Source organism: Crassostrea angulata, chromosome 5, assembly GCF_025612915.1.
Source record: "Crassostrea angulata isolate pt1a10 chromosome 5, ASM2561291v2, whole genome shotgun sequence".
Taxonomy (NCBI): Eukaryota; Metazoa; Mollusca; class Bivalvia; order Ostreida; family Ostreidae; genus Magallana; species Magallana angulata.
Window position 1 is genome coordinate 4,187,296 of NC_069115.1, and position 23,361 is coordinate 4,210,656.

Sequence of the window (23,361 nt, forward strand, 5' to 3'; positions counted from 1 at the left end):
TGAACACTGTTCGATATCACCATATGTCATTTTGAACTCATACATAACTGTTATGATATTAGGATGACGATAATGATGATAATGATGATAAAAGTACGAAAGAATTAAATCTTGATGGATGAACATTTTTAAATTTAAAAGTGTTTAATGTCTACTCAACACGATCGATGGTTTGACACTGCATTTTTTTTAAGATCTCATCTTTCAAGAACATGAACACGGCATTAACGAAAGTTTATTGATATAAGAAATTTAAAACAATAGACACTCTCAAAAAATATATTCACAAACAAAACATCTAAAAAAAAAGTATTATTGACGCTTCAAAAAATCCTAGTAATATATCGTTAAAGATTGATAAATTGTATTCAAAAAATGAGATGAGAAATGTACCTCCACCAATGCTAGAAATATATCTAAAAAGATTGCCGTTGAAATTACACCAATATGAATCGTAGGAATTTGGTGCTTACATACAATTCTAACAATTCTAACAAACCCATTTAGCTACATTCATATTCATTTTCTGTTTATCTGGTCAACGTATTTTATTATTTATCTAAACTTTAAAAAAAGAAAGTGTTCCCCGTTTTGCTTATTCGTTTTTTGGTCTTCTCTTCTAACACAAGTAACTTTGTACATATTTAAGGAAACGTATTCGACTTGACTATACATTGATGTATGTATATGTAATTCCTAAGAATACATTTTTTTTTCGCAATTTGTATTTTCAACCGCTGAGTTTGTTTTCAATTGCTGAGATTTCGAGATTTAACTTAACACGTAATATGTGTCGGGTTCGATGTACTCTATCTAAATAGCGTCTTTTGTTCTAAGATCCATCCCGGCTTTTCATTTAACCATTAACAAGCTAAGAGATTCAAGAAGAGAAAAAATAGTGGATATTTGGTCTAAAAACTACTATCGAAACTGCGTCAATTAGAAAACAACACATACTAATTTTGATCAACATGCGTTAATTTCTTCTTTTTTGGGGGGGGGGTAGAAGTTATAAAAACATGGCATATGTTATCCAATACACCGAGTAATATGGGACTACGGGCAAGTAGTATGAAATATTGTCCTTTATGAGTGCCATGTTAATGTTAACACTAAACTTACTATAAAAATGTAAACGCATTACAATTGATATATGACCAGCATCTGTTAACATTTAAAAAAAGAAGTAACATTTAAATCAATATTAATTTACCTACATTTGGAAAAACCAAATCACACTAAAACACACTACCGTTTCATTAGTTCGGCTTAATATGGTTTGTTTTAAACACTCTGTGTTCAAAAATGGAAAATGGGTTGGTCATAAATTGTAAAAGATGAATGCAATGAAGTAAACAAAAGTATTTACAAAATCTTATATTTTAAATATAGTGTAAACATGTTAATTTAATATTTAAAAATGATATAATCAGGTAACAACAATTGACAAAACAAAGACATATTTTCAAAACTTTTATCAGAATTATAGTTACTTTTGCTTTAAAGAGGTTGAATCGCTCCTCTCTTTATGGATAACCTCTTATCTGAAAATTTTGAATCATATATTGATTCTATTTGTATATTTATATTTTACAATGCCAAATAAACCATATTGAATAAAATTGTTTAAAGAAAATTATATATTTACTGAGTTTAAGAGGGAACTATATTTTGTGGCAGATGGTTTTCAAGAAGAAAATGAACGATTTTCATAGCTCAATAGTTTTAGAGTACTGTTATTTTAGCCTCCTAATTTTTAGCGCAGACTTAACTTCCAGATAGTTTGTGTATTACGATATATTCATGTTCTTAAAAAACATATATGAACAATATTTTGAATTTCTATCGAAATATTTTGATAGTTCTATTTTGGCATGTTTAGTTTATATTTCATAGAATCCAAAAAATAAAAAAATAATACTAGTTTGTGCCTTAAATAAGCTTATTTTTTTTTTTTTTAAATGTGACCACTACTTTTTTACTCCCTGTGGGACATTAAATATGTCTGTTAGTATGAAAGGTTTGGGAAAATGGCATTACTATTATTTTTATTTGCGTTATAATTTTATTACTCCAAACTGTTAAAACAATCTTTACAATTGCTGATGCATTCATTATGTACAGGCATTTTAAGCCATCAGTAAAGCAATTTTTTTTTACCTTTTACTTAGATATTACTTTTATGGTCACTACATATGTTCATCTTCATACTGTATTGAGTCATAACTATATAATAGATCAATAGATAAATATTTGTTTGATTTTTTTTAAATAAGTAATATCCATGCTAAATTTTAGCAGCAATTTCAGGGAAATTATCATTTCTGTTGGGGCCCCAAATTTCCAAATAAAATAAATGAACATCTTAAGCCCCCATCTTTATATCATATTACATGTTTAAACCAGAGAAAAATAGTCTTTTACAAATGCCAAACTTTTAAATCAAACTTTCACGAAAATATAGTAGTAGATATGTGAGAAAGAAAATAACGTTTGGTGTCAACAAAAGGTTCTAATTCATTCATTTTCAGTTTAGTTGCCATGGAAATCTTGTTTGACATAAATATGTACCGGTTGGGCGGCTGGTTTTTCATAAAGTCTGCGGAGATCATTAGTTGGTGGCTTTTCGTAAATGAAATGTGAAAGCGGTGGTCTGGAATACAGTTGATCAGACCTCTGAAACAGCCACATAACGTCTTGGGTCTTGCTATCTCGATAGTTGTCATCCGGGTTTGGCTTTAATTTGTTCATGCTTGACCTTTAATAATGTAATGTGATAACAATTACACTGACCATTTGCTTTAAAGATATTAAAAATATCTTCTACAACTGTTTGCATTTAAAATGAAAAATAAAAATATTTGAATATGATACCACTAACGTTTAATTAAACTTTTTTGAACCATAAAATATTACTTACTTTGATAATAGTTTTTGTTTGACCATGTATCCAGTAACTAACAAAATCATAATCGCAAAGACAGCAACTGCAACGATAAGACCTATTACTTCCAATTGTAAAACCTCTTTGGTATCTTCATATTTTTGGGTGGTTCTAGAGGTTTGATTTGTTTCCGAGGAAGCCATAAGAACTGTTGTTGATGTAAGATTTGCTGAGGATGTGGAGGAAGCTGGATGGACAGAAGTGGTTGTAAGATCTGCTGAGGATGTGGAGTAAGCTGGATGGACAGAAGTGGTTGTAAGATCTGCTGAGGATGTGTAGGAAGCTGGATGGACAGAAGTGGTTGTAAGATCTGCTGAGGATGTGGAGGTAGCTGGATAGACAGAAACTGTTGTAAGATCTGCTGAGGATGTGGAGGAAGCTGGATTGACAGAAGTGGTTGTAAGATCTGCTGAGGATGTGGAGGAAGCTGGATGGACAGAAGTGGTTGTAAGATCTGTTGAGGATGTGGAGGAATCTGGATGGTCAGAAGTGGTTGTAAGATCTGTTGAGGATGTGGAGGAATCTGGATGGTCAGAAGTGGTTGTAAGATCTGCTGAGGATGTGGAGGAATCTGGATGGTCAGAAGTGGTTGTAAGATCTGCTGAGGATGTGGAGGAAGCTGGATGGAAAGATGTGGTTGCTGGTTCTGTGGTTACTGTCGTGTTACATTCTAAAACATACACAATCCAAAACATTCAAATTGTTCAAAACTCCCTCCAGGAAATAAATTTTGAAAACAAGTTTTTTTTAACTAAAATAACCCAACTTTGTAATGATAATCAAAGCTTTTTAAAATTCCGTAAAAATAAAACGTGTTTTAATTTTATACTGTATAACGAATCGTAATTGTTGTAATTCTTATTGACACAGTCAATTAATTTCAATTTATTTAATTACGAACATACCCCAAGTCCAATTTTTTTTCAAATAATCTTCTGTTTCTTATGATACTCTTTTTTTCAGAATTAAATTTGCTATTTAACCTTTTTAAATGGGGTACTTTGCCATACGTGATTAAATTAAAAAAGAGAATTATTTTTATTAAGTATAACCTTTTTACAGAGTGATCCACAACTATGATACCGTTAAAGTAAATTCGTCATATAAAAAATTAGTATTTTAATTTAAGCATAAAATCCACTGAACTAGTTAATGAATTGCATCAATAATGTTTTATGGTTAGAGGTTAACAAGCCCAGATGGTAAAATTATTATCAACATTTATATATAATCCTTTAATTATAAGTGCCGTCCACCAAAAATGTTTAATCTAGTTTCTTATAGTGTTATTTTTCTTTACACATCTACGATAAGAAGTGTTGTTTAAAAAAAAAACTTCGCATATATACTTATAGATGGAAAAATTTTGCAAATAGTAGTATCCTACGAAATGCTTGCACAAGAATTTGTTTTTACACATTCAATGTTTCAACATAATTAAATCAAATGATGTCCGTATATCAAAAGAAATTTCATCTCATTTGCAATTTATAAATCAAAATTCGTTAAATCCCAACTCTCATTTTCGATAACTACCCCGAATTATCAAAATATAGTAGTCGATATGGCGATCTTGGTCTTGGTAATATATAATCAAAGTACTGAAGAACTGACGGGAGTTGATTTGGTCGATGTTTATTTATTTTAAAATCAATGATATGTTATTTTGCATGACAAGTACATGTAGTTTCTAATTTGAATTTTGCACATTTTATAATATGAATTTTTGGACTTTTTCGACAAGAATGTCGAGAAACCCCCATATGAATCATGTTAAATAATATTTAAAGATAAAACTAATTCAATCAAACTATGTATCAGTAATAGAAATATTTCTCGAAAATTGTATGGATGCAAGCAATATTGAACTTTAGTCTCGTTCAACCAAACGCTCGGCTGACAACGTAAATCTCCGACAAGGATTTACGGAGACAACCGAGCGTCGAGTTGAACGAGACTATATTGAACTTTGGCGTAGGAATACATACGACTTCAAAATATATTTAAATTGTTTGTACCATTTAAAATTTGACTATTTTCAAGGAATTTATAAATAAGATTCCTTGAAAAACAAAGCTTTAGCATACATTACATCGAATTTATCAATTATTTTCAAGAACTAAGTCTTGTCAGCAGCAATGATTTGTGCTGAGGTCCAAATACTGATTCATTTTCGGTTTGTCTGAGTAACTGCCTAGGAGAGTTGATTAAAATCAATTCCCAAAAATTGCCTGTTTGGGAGGGCAACAGTTGGAATCGACATCCCAAAAAACCATTGTTCACCGACGCGACTGTTAGATTGACAATGGTTTTCGAGTGGTGTAAAATTCAATTATTATTCTTTCATGTTAAATATTGATTGGTTTAGACGCAGTTGATAATCCGTTCTATTACCCTAAGCGTTAGCAATACACTTGGCAACGGTTAACAAAACGAATTGTTATATGCTCGTAAATTATGGGCGTACAGTTCGCCGTAGAATTCACCTTTTTTCTGTATAATTTTAAAGAACAATTTATTATTTTTATAATGAAATGACGCAAATTTTACGGAACACCGTACGCGCATAATTTGCACACAATTCGTTGTGTTACCCGTTGTTCAGTGTGTTGCTAACGCTGAGGGTAATAGAACGAATTATCAATGCGTCTAAACCATTCAGATTTCAGTATTTAACACGAAAGTGAAATATTAATGATACCTGTACAAGGTGTGGAAAGTGCTAATCGAATATGTAATTGATTTGAATCACTAGCCATATTGATTGAGGTGCTCTTGTGTAGGTTTTAAAATGCAAAAGTTCATGGGACTAGGAGGGCTCAGATATGAAAAAAAATAGATTTGAAATTTTTCTAATAAATTTTGTCGCTCAATTTTTCCAGAGAAGCATAACAAGACTGCACCAAACAGAAAAAAATATTTATTAATTGTTTAAAATATCGATCGATTTAATTTGTTTCAAAATTTTTGTAGCAATTGTTATCCTTTTCTTTGTTTTTTGGTTGTGTTCAATCAAATGATTGAAATGCTATATGTTTGACTAAGGAATACTAGATGATAACCCGCGCAAGCGAAGGAAATAACACTTTACACATTATCATGATATAATGCTTAATATATTAAAACCATATTTTTTTATTCATTTTTGCATATACTTTGTCCAATTTTTTCCTTATCTTATTTTTATAAATTGAAATAAAAACAATCTCTTTTTCTATTGTATCTATTTCAAACCAGTGGATGTGTATTAAGTGTATCTCTAAATTTGGTTCTTAAGGTCAATTTTCAATATAATTTCTATTACTGTCCCAAAAAAGAATTTTAGATAAAAACAATCTGGTGGGGGGGGGGGAGATGGGGAGGAGCATCTCCATTTAACTCCCCCGTTTTATGCATACATAATTTATCCATATAGATATGGAATACAATAGTCTGTCCATTAATGTTTACAAATGAATGTCTAAGGTTTACAACCAATCTGTCGTGGTATGAAAATGTGTGAAATTAAAACACGCAAAATTATGCATTATTATTCATTTGCATGCATATTTTAAACCAAAGTTGTCAGATTCAAAGTATCTCCCCGATGGATAACTCGCCCTAAACTTTTCGCCATGATATCAATTAGTCAACCCGTATCTGTGCAGCCCGCTCTAGAAAGTTTTTTTTCCCCATTCATACTTAAGGCCCAATAATTGTTCCATTTTATTTATTAACTTTTTGTTATAATCGAAGACCGATCCAAAGTATCTGCCCGCGATGCATGATGAACTCGTCCTACACTTTTCGTCAATTAGTCAATCCGCGTCCTTGGTTACCCCGTTCTGGAAAGTTCTATCCCGTTCTCTCACCAGAGGTCGTGCTTTGTAAGTGAATGAGTATCAAAACTAAAATCGCCCACTTAAGAAACGAATTGACTCATTTTATTTATTCAGTATTTGTCAAATCTTAACGTCTATGTATTTTCCAAAGAGGAAATACAATTCACTTTTTACGTAATCATTCAATATCATTTCATTGCAAGTATATATTTTGATTGAGACTATCCCTGACTTGGATCCTTCAATGTGTGTCCACCGCCTTACCCACGTTTTTGCTATTTCGGGCTCTAGAATGTAAGTGGGTTTTTGATTAATTTTACAATAATAACTTATCAGTTAAATTCAGATATACCTTACGGACATCATCACGCATGTCTTAAAATACCGTAGGTGTAAGCAAATACTCTGGTGCAGGCATTTCGTAGTTTATTTGCAAAATGATTTAATTTATAAGTATAGATATCTGTAAGGCAGTTTAATTATGTAGTCACTTAATCTTAAAAATTCATCAGAAAAAAACCCAGATAGATTAATTGCAACAATTAAACTAAGTTTATCATCAACATAATATATCATAATTGTTTAATTGGGATAATTTTTACTAAAGTACCCAAATCTTAAATTATCATTTTGATTTGCATATATTTTCATATATTCAAAAATCTTTGCTTTAGATGTCTTTCTGCTACAACTTTCCCCTCCAAAATTGTGAAACAAAACAAAAACAAAATAATATTACTGACGATGATCCTGAAAATAATATTTAAATGTTGCCGTATTTATATAAATGAACAAGAATAGTTTGGAATGCTAATATTCTTAAATCATTTATAGTGATGAGTAACAAAAAAATACTCAACACTTGTCATCACATCAAAGAGTAGCTTTCAAAAACACAAGGCAAACATAAACTAACATTCAAAACAAGGGTTATTGCAATTCATAAAGCATGGCAAATTAAAGAACCTGTGATCGCGCTTAATTTTAAATCTTTGGCAAATATCATTTATATAATATATAAAGCAATAGACATTTTTCTCCTTGACAATGTCCAATGTTCATTAAATGAATAATTATTCCAACATTAACAGTCAGCCTTAATAGAATGCCTGTCATATGTGTTTGAAAATTATGACAAATCAAGCATATTTTTCAATTCGCATTTAGTGATATAATATTATAAAGCATAACATTATCCGAAAGTGATTTAGAGTATAATGATTAGGATGCGATATGACAAATTTACGCTATTGTAGATCAGATAAAGAGAACGTAACCACAACATGAAGGAATATGCAGTATGAGTACATCTTGCAACGGGCACTTGCAAAACAATGTACTTGATATATAAACTACCAGTTAAATCCAGTTATTCGTGTTTTAAATTCATTTTTTAATCTTATCATATTAAATGGATTGATAATCACAGTTTACAAAAAATATTCAACATTTTTACAACACTTTTTCTACATTAAATGCTTTAAAAACTTAAGTATAGAGAACACGCTAGCTTATTTTGAAATGAAGAAAAATTACCTTTTATCACGGCAAACAGAAAATAGAATCCCAGCCAAGAAAACATTCTTTTTCTTCGTGAGTGAATCTAAAAGTAGCATCCATTAATTTCACATGTTTCCAATACATGATCACTACTCCCCGACTTTTCTTTTTTTCTAATAAATAATATTTTAAGCCTCTTTTTGTCATTACTTAAAATTTTTTTCTTGATAGATAATGATTTTAAATACCATTTTTTTATTTCTGCCAGTCGACAAATGAATTTCATTTAGGTAAATCACTGGTTTGAACTGCACGATAGAATTCGGCAATATATTTCTAAATGGAAAAAAATATTGATGTATTGATTTCTTTAAATATGTGTAAGTTAAGAAAATACAAATAACATCTCTTTTATTTTTTCTTTACCTGTCCTTTTTCAGTATAATGAACTCAATATTTTACTGACCTTCGCGCGTTCCATGATCCATGAGCAGTCATCAAATGGATAGCAGATTATGCATACGAAGTTGTTCTTGCTTTATACACATATCAGGCAATCTAGTTCTCGTACGATATAATAGGAGGTATATACGTTGTTTTAAAAAGAAGCATACTATCTTTAGACATGACAAATCAGTTAGAATTCATAGTCCCTAGAGACTCGGTATAGGAACGAAAAACCACTATATGATAATAAGGTGACAGTCTGGTCAGCTTGTAGTTCTGAAAAAACTAAAATCGTGCAATTCGTTTTTTGAAACTGATGGAAGGGTAAAGACTGTTAACAGTAGTTGTTACTTCTACCTAGTGAAGAATAAATTTATTCCAGCTTTATGCAGATCATACTGCACAATCGTACTGTAGCTGCATATCTTTAGCTCCCGGTCTGAAAAATTCGGATGGACGACCTGGGAGCTACAGTGCCTCCCATAGTTAAAAAGCTGCAATTTACGGCGCACAAAAAATTGCGCTAGTTTTGGACTAATTAATCTTATTTCCGAGCACATTCTGTACAAATATTTAATTAAAAAAAAAAATTCGGACATTTTACTACAGATATCGTCACTTTACTTGCCTTTATTTTTTTAAACAGCATAACCAGTCCTGTGAAGTGGTGCAGTTTGTTTACATGCAAAAAGTTTGAGGCAAATAAAGAGACGACGTCAGTAGAAAATACCAAGAATAATTTAATGGTACTAATATTTTTCACAGAATTTGTGTGTAAATAAGGCAAATCAGTCCAAAACTAGCGCAGATTTTTGTGCGCCGTAAATTGCAGATTTTTACTATGGGAGGCACTGTAGCTCCCAGGTCGTCCATCCAAATTTTTCAGACCGGAAACTGCACACCTGGAGCTAAATCATACTGCTGATTTTTAATTGTCCACCAAGATGGAGTTACCCCGCACACGTCGGGACAGGTTCTTGAATGGTTACAGAAAACATTCGGTCATAAACTGATTTCGTTCAGACGGACTGTGGTTCATCAACACTCTTCCTGATGTAATCCAAATTGATTTTTATGGGTGTAGTTTAAAAAAAAAAAAACAGTGTATGCACCAACGCCAAACACTCTGGAAGACCTGAAAGTAGCAAAGCCCCGAAAAATACAAAAAAAAATACTCCAGGCGTGCAGAAACGTGATCAATTACGCTATAGAGAGACTTGAACTCGTGATTAAACAAAAGGGGATCACGTAGATCATGTATTGTAATAAACAGCATTACGGTAAGTTGATGCTTACGGCAAAATTGATTCATTTCCCGTTTATGCATTTATTACATGTTGCAAACTTGACGGATAAAATGAATTACGCTCACAACGAAGTAAAATTGCCCGAACCTGGGACCTCGTTATTAGCATGTTTTAATGTATTTGGAAACGGATGATATTTTTACGAATATGTAGAATTTTTCTTCATGGAATGAGTAAGCTGAGACAATGCCTATTACTGCATCCGTCTATTAAATCATTTCTCATTTCTTTTCATTTTAGAACGTTTTGCGTTGTAAATTGTGATATATAATAAATTGTACATACTTTAATTACCTTAAAAACGCATTTTTACCCGTTTATAGCCCTTCTAAACTTAAGACAAATACAACGGGATAATTTTGTTTTCGACGGGCACAGAAAACAATGGCAATGTGTTTTATCGCTACCTGATCACCAAAATGCCTAAAAGAAATAGTCACCTAGAATTACATCATATCTTTATTTCCATCAGATTTTTTCGTTAATAAAATCTATCTTCAGTGGAAATTAACAAAAGCAGAAGACGATAATAATCAAACATTTAAAAAATGCCTGTTAGAGTACACCTGCACCGATCTATGTCCTCGAACTCAACAAAATACCTTTTTGCTAACACAGAAATGTCAAACACATGTCATACTTTACGATGTAATTTCCACGTGCTAGTTTGCATGAGCCGAATTCTTAAGAAAAACTAAATTCAGTATAATCAATACACCAGAATGCGGAGCTGCTCTTTAAAGAAAAAAACATAGGATTATATGGGTAAATAAGTACATAGGTTAGATTTCTTACAAATATTAAACTTAAATGAATTGCTTAGCGATGAACAAAATAGTACCTGCTTAAAATACAAAGAAGTTATTAAATATTGTATCAAAAATATATCAAATATTTTGATAATTTAGTTACCGGTAATGAGTCCTGGCCCCGGGCAAGGCCATAACAGTTGGAAATACCCACTTTTGTTCTCTGTCTTACTTTTCCAATATATATTCCTTTTGAAAAAGTAAGACTGAGGTCAAAAATGTAATCTAATCTAACGTGTATGTTCCCGGGGTCTGGTTCTAGTATTTTGAGCCAAAACGTTCAAACTGAATGTGGTATCAAAGAATGCAAAACGTCCTAGCACTGCTAACAGATTCAAAACCTTGAAGAATAGTTTATATAATATATCCTTTGACAATAAAGGCCTGTAATGCTAATTCATGTGTCAAAGTGCAACCAAGACACAGGTAATTTAAATAAAAATGTTGTTATTAAAATAAATTAAGAAATATTACGAAAGTCGTCGCTCCAAGACTGGTATTTATCTCCGACTTTTCCATGACAATACAACTGCACGCAAAGCACGCATCATGACCGAATATTTTGGGGCGGAAAATGTTACTGCTTACCACAACCCCCAAACCCCGTTTTCTCAAAAGTAAGCCCGTGCGACTATTTTTGTTCCCAGAAATTAAATTCCACCTATCTGGAAAAAGATATCAATTAGTGTATGATAAATGTCCCGAGGAATACGAGAAATGTTTCTAAAGGTAATTTGATTGTTTAACAAGTGAATCTAGCAATTTATTAATGTCGATGAAAACAGCCAAGTGTCATTATTTTTGGAACATTCATTGTATGTATGTTATTTAAAGGAAAATTTGTGATTTTTTTTCTATTTACTGTATTTTAACAAATTATTTTAATGATGTTCGTACAAATCATTACATGTATGTATAAGAATACCTCGCTATTGATTGTAGTAGACCTACGTCAATATTACAGTACCTTCTTATAAAATAAATACCAAATAATCTTATAAATTGATACCAGCGTTAATTTTTATAACCTACTTGGTAAATATCTAAAATGTAATAAGAATTTTGTTCATTTCATACAAGTATGAATACTTTAGAACGATCAGTTGTTAGCAAAAGCTATCATGTAAATTGCAAATATATACGATCAATAGGCGGGAACGTAAAACTGCCAAATTTATACCTAATGTTTAAAACAATATTAAAACATAGCAAAAAAAGGTACATTTTGACAAAAAAGATGGATATTACGAAATTCTTTTGAAGATATCTTAAAAGATTCCAATTTAGGACTGTCTAAACATTGTCTCTAGGTTGAGATGGAAAAAGTCAAGTAAGAGAATTTATGCAATTTTAAAAATCTGATATCTGACGAGTAACTTCACGTTTTTGAATATCTTCTTGCCGAAATATAGAACAAACACAATTGCAGTATTGCAATATTCTGTCAGACAAATGTTTTAGTATTCATGCTGGATAACTTCTAATTCGACTTCGATTGTACTAATTGCATCAAACATTAAAAGTTGAGACAGGAATGTTCTCTAAAATTCTCTTGATTGTTTCACAATTATCCTTTTAGTACTATCAGTAAATTTACAGCAAAGTTTTGAATAATTTTCGTTAATTTGTACCTTTAACATTTTAAAGGTTAAACTAAAGAATGTGAGCATTTTCTTTTAACAATCATCTCTTCAATTTCGATAAAGTCACTCCATGTATAAATAATCAACTGATTTCAATAACACAACCTGACCTAACTAAATACATGTAGCCAAACTGCTGTTCAATGTCTATTAGTAAATGGGAAACGTGATCAGAGAACTTACAAAACGGCAAGCAACGAGGAAATAAATATAGTCAGTATATTTTCAAATACAAGAACAATTCTTCTTTTCATAGTTTAAAAACAGGTTTTAAACAAACCTACCCGTCAATTCAATGATCTATCTCTATATTTCAATCATTGCTGTCTATTAAACGTACATATTCATGCAGCCGACCCCACAGGGTCACGATTGTGGTTTTTTTATTTAGTTTAAAGACATGGGTCATTGTCCCTGCACTTGAAGAGTTATTTAATTATATAAAAGATAATGTGTCTATTGTAATATTTGTCCTTATGCACTGGAAAAATCCCTTACTGGGCATGAAGAATTCAGGTTTCAATGTCGAAATTCCGATTAGCATTTAGAGATACCATTGCAAAAACTGCAGTTTTGATATATCTTTAAAACTTGTGCGTTATGAACAGAAAAGGAAGAAAAAAACTGCAAATTCACAAATAGGATATTTCACGGGAAATAATGAACAAAGAAGTTTTTGCTATTTATAATATTGTCACTTTTTGCTTTATCAAAAGTACCACTTGTTTTTGTTTGACAATGTTTAACAATTCTTAAAATATTTGAAAACTGTTACAAGAAATGTAACTACACAATGCAATAGCAAATAATATGGAAAACATTTCTGAACATCAAACATTTTAAAAATATATCGTATTGTTTTACAAAAGTAAAAAACAAAAAATTGGACACAGTAAGTGAACTCAGTTGACATATTGAGCTTTAGAGACATGCAGCTAATTATAAAGATAAGTCTTAGCAATAATTGATATTCAATGATTATCAAAAAAATATTTTGCATTTTCACTGAAATCCTCAATAAGCGCATATTTTAGATTTAATGATGCAGCATGAAATTGGTGAATCTTTTTTGTCTGTTAGTGTACTTAAATATTTTCTTACAAAGGCATGTTTCTGATATGAAGTAGCCCGAGTGCAATGTATATACCTACAAATAACGTCAGAGAAACCTAGTCTTTAAATTACAATCCATAGTTATCTCGCTTTAACTTGATTAATTAAATTCAATATTGATTAATTTTGTTTTTAAATACAAGAAACTTAAAAGCACATGTAATTGTTTTGGATAACAATTTAATGATGTCGTTAAAATTTAATGTATATCGGTTGTAAAAATTATTATATGACAAAGATAGTTACGCTATAGCAGTTTCAAGCAGAAGAATATTGATATAGCGATTAGTTGCTGGTGGTAATTGATCAAATGCAGTCAAAATTAGTTCACGATATTTATTTTATTTTCATGTATCATTTTCTATTTAAACAAAATAGCCTGTCACTGACATAACTCAATAAATTATATTTATTAAGTATGTATTGCATGTATTTTTCTGCATCATTCCCCATGACAAATTAAAATCTAGGCTTTTATATATCATCGACATTTGTTTCTTAAAAAAAAATGGACGTCGTAAAAATGTTTACTTTGCATTGGAAATCTAAAAAATCATTTTGTCAAAACCCATTCTGATTTCACACAAAAGTACTCTAAAGTTGACATTAAAAATATGCTTGAGTTTCTGATAGACAACATCTATGTACATGTAGTTACTGGAAATCAAGTCTTCCAACAATTTGATTGAATTCCAATGGGTACCAATTGTGTCCCATTGTTTGTAGATCTATATTTGTATTCTTATGAAGCTGAATTTATAAAAAAAAACTTGTACGTGAAAAAAAATCACTAGCTGTGGCCTTCAACTCAATATTAAGGTTTATCGACGACGTATTATCAATTAACAATTGTTATTTTCATAATTACGTCCACTCGATATATCACAGTGAACTTGAAATAAAAGATACCACAGAGTCTGTGTTTCATATTTGGATATTTTACTGGACATGGCCATTGATGGTAACCTAACAACAAAGCTTTATGATAAACGCAATAACTACAATTTTTCTATAGTCAACTTTCCTAACTTATGTAGCAATATACCTTCATCACCTTCATATGGTGTTTTGTCTCTCAGTTGATTCGATACGCAATGGCATGCTCTTCGTATGAACAGTTTCTAAGACGAAGCAAGCTACTGACAAACAAGTCGACAAAACAGGACTATCACCAGTCTTGTTTGAAGTCATCCTTTCGTAAGTTCTATGGTCGAAACAACAACCTTGTCAGCAAATACAATCTTCCTCTGGGTTGCATGCTGACTGCCGTTTTTCATACTAATTGTTAGACCATAATTAATGACATAATAGTCTACGGACTTTTCCGATTTTCTCCCCGTTTACGACAAAGAGCGCACGGCGGATGTGACCGGTCAGTAGAGGAGGCTTACTCCTCCTAGGCACCTGATCCTACTTCTTATCTATTTGGAGGTATGTGTTGCTCTCCTTTGAATTTGTATTTCGTTTTATGGATTTTTGAAATGGTTCACAGTTTGTTATTGTCATTTTTTCATTTCACAATGAATCTTAAACTATACAATGTCTTATTCACAGCTAATACAGATTTCAAATTTTTCATAAAAAATAAATAAAACTCTTATGAAATATATAAGAGCATAGATATTTTTAAACAACAAAATCATGTTTAAATATGTACTATTTAATGTACAATAAAGATTTCGCGCAGCATTCTATATGTGCCTTAATGAAATGTCATTCATTTAAAACTTAATTACATCCTTACTTTTAATACTCGAATCATCTAATCTTAGTGGTGCATATTAGGACCTGACGATTAACTGAGTACCCAAAATTAAGTCACTTTTAACTACTTTTGAATTTTGCATTTTTTTCTTTTTTAAATTGTTAAAGTTTTATTTCTTCGTCGAGTTGAGGCCTAGGATCAACGAACTATATTAATAAATTCATCGTTTGGTCTTGCATTGAAAAATAAGGTCATAATAATATATATTTTTTTGTTATTTCACACTCTATACATATGATGACAACATTATCAAACATTCGAAATTTATGTAGTATAATGTCCATATTAAACGTAAGTGAAGTTAACCTGCATCCTGTAATAGCTAATTTTATCAAATTTGTTTTAACCTATTCATTTTATACAATAACATAATTGATAAGTATGCATTTAGTTGTATGTATTGTTGTCAACTCAAAAGGTCACAACGCATGCTATATATTAATACACAAGTCATGTTTTCGATATTGTTTCACTGATTATTCCTGTTTTTTTTTGGGAGTATCTCTAGCATCAAGGTATATTTCCATTTGATACATTAAGATTTAGAAAAAAAAAAAATATTGGTAAGTTGTTGCATCCTAGATTTTCGTGTATTTTCTTTCAAAAGAAGGTTTCTCTGACCTAAATTTTACGCTTTGTCTTCATGCATTGTTAAAAGGACATGAACACGATTTAAGATGAAAATTTTATTTTTGATTTCTGTATTTGGAATGATTGACCAAAGTTTGAACGTTAGAAGTCATGTTACAAGCGAGATATAGAGAAAAGAAGTCGGTGTTATGTAAACAGAGCTCGAGTCTTATATTTGTTGACAAATACTGTAAAGTAAAGAAATTCCATTTCTTTATCAAAATAACTTAAGGAAATAAGATTTCTGAAGACTGATTCAGTGGGTTCATAAATAATTTCATCACAACAAACAACAACATTCGATTGAAACTTATACCAATACAACAAATATGTAAACATTAACTGAACTCGAGCTTTGTTTACTAAAGAAAGAATTCTAACCTCTTTAATTCGCTTGTAACTCGATATTTGACTTTCAAATTTTGTCAATGCATTGAAAACATCTATATTAACAGTTCTAGACATAAAAGTCGAAAAAAATAAATTTTGAAAATTTTGAGCTCAAATCGTGTCCAAGTCCCTTTAAATGTTTTCATGGTTTACAATTTTCAATAGGGCTTCAAGGTCATATGCTACACAAAAATTTCATTTTATGAATAGATAAAGTATCATTTCTACGAAAGCCGAGAAGGATCATTCGAGATTCGAGATTCAAAATACGAGATTTTAAAATTCGAAATTCGAGATTCAATATCTAAATTAACCAATCAAATCAAGGATCTGAAAATATGTATCCTAGCGACATCAAACTATTCTAAATAAAAATCATCCGTACAAGCTCTTATATACAAATAAATGCTATGTTCACTTATCCCTACCTAACTAAATTATTATTTGTATTTACTTTTTCACAGAATATCTAAGTAGACTAGATATAATGCAGTGGGCTTCGCGGATCTAAGTGATTTTGTTTGCCCTGGTGCATTTCCACCTGATGCGTTTGAACCCTGGAGTATTTCACCACTAGTAATAGTTTAAACCCCGAGTTTATTCACCCCTTTTGTGTAAAAATGCGGTTATGGTTGAGAACTTCATAAGCGTAGCTAATTTTTTCTGTAGGGGGGTCCAAGGCCAATTTTAAATAATTTTACTATGTAATTTTAATAAGCTCCAATTTTCCCGAGGAGGGGGTCCAGATCCCCTGACCCCCTCCTTTCTAGATCCGCGCATGAAGATTAGTACATGTATCTAAGTAATCTATATATAAATAATCAGTCCGGTTTCACCAATAAATATAAGCATTACTTATCTTTTTAATGAATGCATACAATCATACACTAGTACTATGATTATAAACAAATTATTGAAATATTATCACATCATATGGTATTACGGTATTAATTAAATGAATACAATTTTTTTTCCTTTTCCTCAGTAAACAACTTATTTTATTATGAGTCTTACCTTTGGAATTTTTTTCAATATAGAAGGATACATACTCTCTACAATTAAAGGTAGGGATGATATGGTGCCAATTTGTTCACATTGCCGATTTCTTGTGCAGAGAACAGTAAAACTTTTTAAAAATTTGATCGTACATGAATATTTCAAAATTAATTGTTGTATTTTGTTATAATTCATTCATTGATATATCAACAAGAAAGAATAAAAGGTATATACAAGCATATGTATCACAGCTAATTTAGATTCTCTGTAGTTTCCTACCCCCCCTTCCCCGCACCAAAAATGACAATAATTACATATAAATCATACCCGAAAAATGAGTCGTACGTTTATAACTAATTTTGTCAAAATTTTTAGATTCATTTAGTTATATTTTAGTCCATTTTGGGTAAATAGATGCACCAGCACAGCTCTCATTTATATTTAATCAGGCCATAAATTCAAAATATTTTCAAAAATTAATAGCTTTAAATCCAGTGGATAAAAAAAAGAAAGCAAGTCGAACTCGATGAGTGCTAATACCTGTGTTGAATGAATGGTACAGTAGGATATACTCTTTCCTACCCTATATTTATTTGCATATTAAATCCGATCATAAGAGTCAAATCAAAAATCAAGCACGGATATGTACCTGTTTATCAAAAGTAATTCTACTCATACTCGCGAATTTTAAAATCTCGCTTTTAATTTTCAGACGTATATGTAAACTACATGAAACTATGATAAAATTTCGGCATTCGCGATTTTATGTTCTCGCATTTTGACGGAAAACCGTTGGAATTAAGTACTCGCGTAAAATAAGGAATCTACAGTATTTACAGTGCATCGTTATGGAGCTACACAGAAAGTTTTAAAATAATTTGCCGAGCCAATTAAATTTGTTTTAAAAAGCCTGGAAAACGAAGAGAAAACAAAGTGGGGACAGAATAACTGACAAATTAATTTGGACTTTATAGCCCCCCCCCCCCTTTTTTTGAAATGTATATACTGAAAACAGATTATTAAGTACAACATCCAAAAACAATTTTAAGAAAATTTCATGGTTTTTTTTTCATTTTCGCTAGCTAATGTAAGACATCACAAATAGCCAAACCCCTTCACGGAAAAGAAAATGCTAGGTGGAGAGAGAGAGAGAGAGAGAGAGAGAGAGAGAGTGAGAGAGAATGTAAATCACAGGTGCGCTAACACTGTTAAAATTAAAGCTTGCTAGTTGGTCTGCCCTACCCTAGCTACCTCCTCTCTTTTCTCCTTTTAGAGGCTTAATTATTGTCTATATTATGCTTGTATCAAATCAAATCAATTTCAAATTCTAAATCAAAATTGAATTTGACACTACAAAACTCTTTCTCTCTCTCTCTCTCTCTCTCTCTCTCTCTCTCTCTCTCATATCGACAATGGCATTGCCATACCCTACAATACACTATTCCTATCTGGATTGTTGTCGTTAAGGTTGTAAATCATTATATCTTCTATGGTTTAAAACTTTATCATAACCTATATTTTGACATGTCGATTCTTCATTGAATTTCGTTTCATAGCTAAAACCACACTCAGTTTTAATTATTTAAATTAAACAGATCTTTCTTCCCGAGCCGATTTTTACACAGTTGAGGCGAATACACTTCGGGTTAAAATTGTTCGGGGGAAAATACATACAGGGCAAACAAAGCCTCTTAGATTCGCAAAGCCAACAGTGTTATCACTAATTTAATTGTTTATACTGTGTGGGGTTAATTCATCAATGTTAATTTAACCATTTTATAGCCACTATATAAGAGCTATTAAGACATTAATTTGTAGGAAAGAGCATGTACGAATGATCTTTATTTAGAACAGTTTGATGTTGCTAGGATACAGGTTTCAGATCCATGATTTGATTGGTTAATTTAGATATTGAATCTCGAATTTCGAATCTTGAATCTCGTATATCGAATCTCGTATTTTGAATCTCGAATCTCGAATGATCCTTCTCGGCTTTCGTACATTTCTGATTATTTTCGTTCTTCATTAAAAGATGTGTGTCGTTATTATCATATACGAATTTGTTTGTATTTTTTTATGACAAGTAGGCATTGTTGAGTTTAACTTTTGATGTGAAAAAGTACGTGATATAAGTCGTATCCAGGCCTCGCCGTCACCAACATTTTTAAATCTTTAGTCCTCAACTTAAATTCATATAAAAGTGCATGGATTAGAGGTAAAAAGTCAGACTTGAGGCAAAGTATTGACTTGAGGGAAGTTGGCCACGGCGGGACCAGCACTGTCAATAAAACGATTTACTTTTTAAATAAAAAAAAGTTTTAAAAAAAAATTGATAAAAAAAAAATCTATTTATTATATTCTATTTTTTTTTAAAAGAGACATGTCTTATAGAAACAAAATATAAGGCAATCAATAAAAAAAAATTCAATCAAGTGAACAAAATTTTAGAAATATTGGAAATGTCGAAAATTAAAAAAACTTATCGAAATTAGACATATCCTGACTCGAATGATGGAAAATTAGAAAATATAAAAATGTAACACTATGCTGGATAATTATGCCAATGCCAAGGTGATATTTGTGCACCTGCTTAAAATGGAGTTTCGTTTCCATATATACTATTTAGACCATTACCTGAAGATATTATAACCACTTTAAATTTGTTTTTAGTGTGTCTCACCTGACAGGTGAGATATTTACACTAAAAATTAATATCCCATAGGAAAAAAGTAATTTCTAGGAGAAAAATTTTTCGAGCAGGAAACATTGAAAATCGTAAAGAATTTTCTATAAATCCTACAGAAATTATATTTCTTGTTAAACACTATTAATTAAACAATGATCCATCTTATGACATATTTAATTTTTTGACCTTTGACGTTGCAATAATGCCCAATTGGCACTGACATAATTTCTGATTCATATATAAATGAAGTTGTTAGCTTTCCTTGCAATAATTGTGTTGAAAGATTATAGCCATTGCTTGTAAAATTTAAATTTGATTATATGAAAATAATGATTTAAAATAGTATAACCTGCTGCACAGTCTCTTATCATATAAAAAAGTATGCATGTCTTTAGAGAGAAATGTACAGACATAAAGACAAACGGAACAACAGACAGACAGCAAAAAAGAGATACTTTGTACATTAAGTATATTAAGTATTTTTTGTTACTTTAACTCAACTTTCCTTTGCAGTTACTAGGGCAAGCCGGAAGGGAAACAATGATTAGACCGAAGTATAAATCAACACTGCTGACAACATTTAGTTCTTGAAAATAAACAATAAATTCGATGTTATATTTTCAAACGCATTGTTTTTCAAGGAAACCTATTCATTAATGCATTATAAAACGTCAGATTTTAAATGGTACGAACAATTTAGATATTTTTTGTACTCGTTCATTGTATGCATTCCTACGCCAAAGTTCAATATAGTCTCGTTCAGACAGACGCTCGACTGTCTCCTTAAATCTCCGACAAGGAGGGGGTCTGACATTCTTGCTTGTCGAAGATTAACGGAGACAGCTGAGCGTCTTGTTGAACGAGACTAGAGTTCAATATTGCTTGAATTCATGCAATTTCTCAGAAATATTTCGATTATTGATACGTGTAGTTTGATGAAATTAATTCTTTGAATAATACACAGCATGATTCATTTGGGGTTTTCACGAAATTGTGGTCGGAGAATTCGTAATATAAAAATGTGTGTAAGTTACATGTACATATAGGATTGCCATGCAAAATAAGATATCGCTGATTTTAGAATAAATTATAATCGATTTACTCAACTCTCGTCAGTTCTTCAATACGTTGATTGACATACCGGTTTTAGGAGGTAGAACTGTTAAACATAGGTGTTTGTTTGCGCGTGTTCCTGTGTGGTCACGTGTCGGGTGTGTGATTTATGCTAGGATATAAGTGCAAAATATACTCTTATTTTTACCGTGTAGTTTCGTGTAATTTGTCTATGTCGTTAAGACGTGTTTTTCTTTGTTAAGTTATGTGATACTCTTACCGTTATGCCGTGTTCGTATTTGTTGGGTTTCGTGCTATTGTATGTCGTGCTGTTGTTACCATTATTTTAAATTTAAGTCAGTGTGACTTAGCCTATGTTTATGTAAGGTATATTAATCATGTACCTCAAAATATGTTTATTGTTTAATAAGGTTCTTATCCAGTCTCCGACAGTCCATCGCCTTTGTAATATCTGTCCGCCACTGTCTCAAGCCATACCGGTCCTACTCATCTTCGATCCGTTTCTTCAGGATGGCCCATTCTAGGAGCCCGTGCTAGAAACTTGGGACAACAAAGAGCTTCATATTATATTGTTCATGATGTGTTTATATTGTGTATATTTGTTTTGTTTTATCTTATATAAAAATTGTGAATTGAAATCAAATCTTGTTCTGTTAGATGGAACATTCTTTTTAGAAATGCAAAGTAATTAAATTTGTTAAGAGTGCATTTCTGTTTTAGCAGAATATTATCATCTTATCTGATGTTTCAAATATTTTGCGTATATTTTGTTGCAATAAAAACAATTTTAGAAACTGGTTTTCATAACTATTTCAGTCATTAAAAAGGGGCACTTAATGAAATTGATGCCTTTGTCATTTGTAATACATAAGTTATCATAACTTATGTACGTTCACCTGAAGAAGGATGTGAAAATCCAGAAAGCGCTAGTGAATAGAAACTTTGGAATTGTTTAGTACGGAAGATCTTATAGTGATTGTAGTGTTTTTTCTTTCTTTGTTTCTTTCTTTTTTCCCCTTTTTTTGTCGGCAGAATTTCTCAAATGTGGTTTGATAGATTTTCCTGAAATTTTCAGGACTGATAGAGAATGATAAAATCTCGAAGTGTTTTTTTTTTTTATTTTTAAAAAATTATTTCCGATCGTCCATTTCCTGTGCCGCGTCAAAAAAACCTTTATTCCTCGAGATCTCAGAATCGGCAAATACTTGAACATCGAAACTTTGGGGGATGATAGACCTGTGCATGAAGATGTGTTTAAACTATTTTGTTTTGTTCGTCGTAACTTCCGGTTGTCACCGGAAGTACTTCAGAAATAATTATTGTTACGCATTAAATTCCTTTTCCATAAAAGAAATATATAAGTATAAATCTATACATAGGTTAACTATGCAATGTCAAATCAACAAAAAAATTCTACTTCCGGTGAGATATCTCAGTTATCTCAGGTATTGTGTATTGTTACATAGAAGAACACTGCGTTCAAGCTAGAGCATTCAGAAACACCGAAACTTGTTTGCAATGCTTCGGCAAATCATTTTGACTGGACGTTTGGTATGTATCTATTGTATACATGATTTTGTTTTCCACTTCAAAGTAGATAACGGACGTAAGGCTGAATTATCATTAACTTGTTATTGACATTAGATATTCATAAATTGGCATGTGTTACATATGATGCATGTATACATATGATATATATTTATAGTAATCAAAATAAGAAATAAATGAGATCATGAAATCAACAAAAGACTTTATGTTTTCTGTATTGAGGATAAAATTCAATTTGGTTTTATTCTATCGTCGTATTAATGGTGATTTAAGGTGTAATATCCCTCTGCTATCATTTTTTTTCATACATTTAAAAAAAAATTGTTTTGATTTTCTTCAAAGTCAAATGGAACAAAGTGATAAGGCGCTGCTAGATTTTTCAAAAATTGATAACGTGTGTAATCATGATATGAAGAAAAATAGACTTAGTGATTACAAAACCCAAACTTTTACCACTGTAGCATAAAATTAAAAATATCAAATGTATATGGAAATAATATATAGTTATAAACAATGTCAAATCATGTTATAAAACATAGAAAAGCGATTCTTTTTTGTTCAGAATAGCACGAAGTCTTGTTAAACAAGCATTCTGAGAGTATTGCATAAGCAATACACGTCCCCTACCGGTAACCCCTTTGATTTAGAATGGCAAAAGTTTGAGACCCTGTATATTAAATATTCCCTA

The 23,361-nt window shown here is 31.2% G+C and overlaps 1 protein-coding gene and 1 long non-coding RNA gene across 4 annotated transcripts; one reads left to right on the plus strand and one right to left on the minus strand.

The window, feature by feature from the left end:
- Window positions 1–984: 984 nt before the first annotated feature.
- LOC128183081 (uncharacterized) lies at window positions 985–8,881 on the minus strand. Of its 3 annotated transcripts, XM_052851938.1 has the most exons (5): window positions 8,732–8,881; window positions 8,514–8,601; window positions 8,302–8,368; window positions 2,921–3,614; window positions 985–2,758 (listed from the first exon to the last, which is right to left on the minus strand). In XM_052851938.1, exons 1-5 carry the CDS (start codon window positions 8,761–8,763, stop codon window positions 2,533–2,535), a joined length of 1,107 nt encoding a protein of 368 aa, XP_052707898.1. In that variant the 5' UTR covers window positions 8,764–8,881; the 3' UTR covers window positions 985–2,532. The 3 variants fall into 3 exon arrangements, with proteins under 3 accessions (XP_052707898.1, XP_052707899.1, XP_052707900.1); XM_052851939.1 differs by lacking the exon at window positions 8,514–8,601 and having other exon boundaries at window positions 8,732–8,834; XM_052851940.1 differs by lacking the exon at window positions 8,514–8,601 and having other exon boundaries at window positions 8,302–8,438; window positions 8,732–8,827.
- Window positions 8,882–9,576: 695 nt separating this feature from the next.
- LOC128183097 (uncharacterized) lies at window positions 9,577–22,779 on the plus strand. The gene is made up of 3 exons (XR_008243538.1): window positions 9,577–10,784; window positions 20,565–20,736; window positions 21,536–22,779. It is a non-coding gene; the product is annotated as an uncharacterized LOC128183097 (long non-coding RNA).
- The last annotated feature ends 582 nt before the right edge of the window (window positions 22,780–23,361 follow it).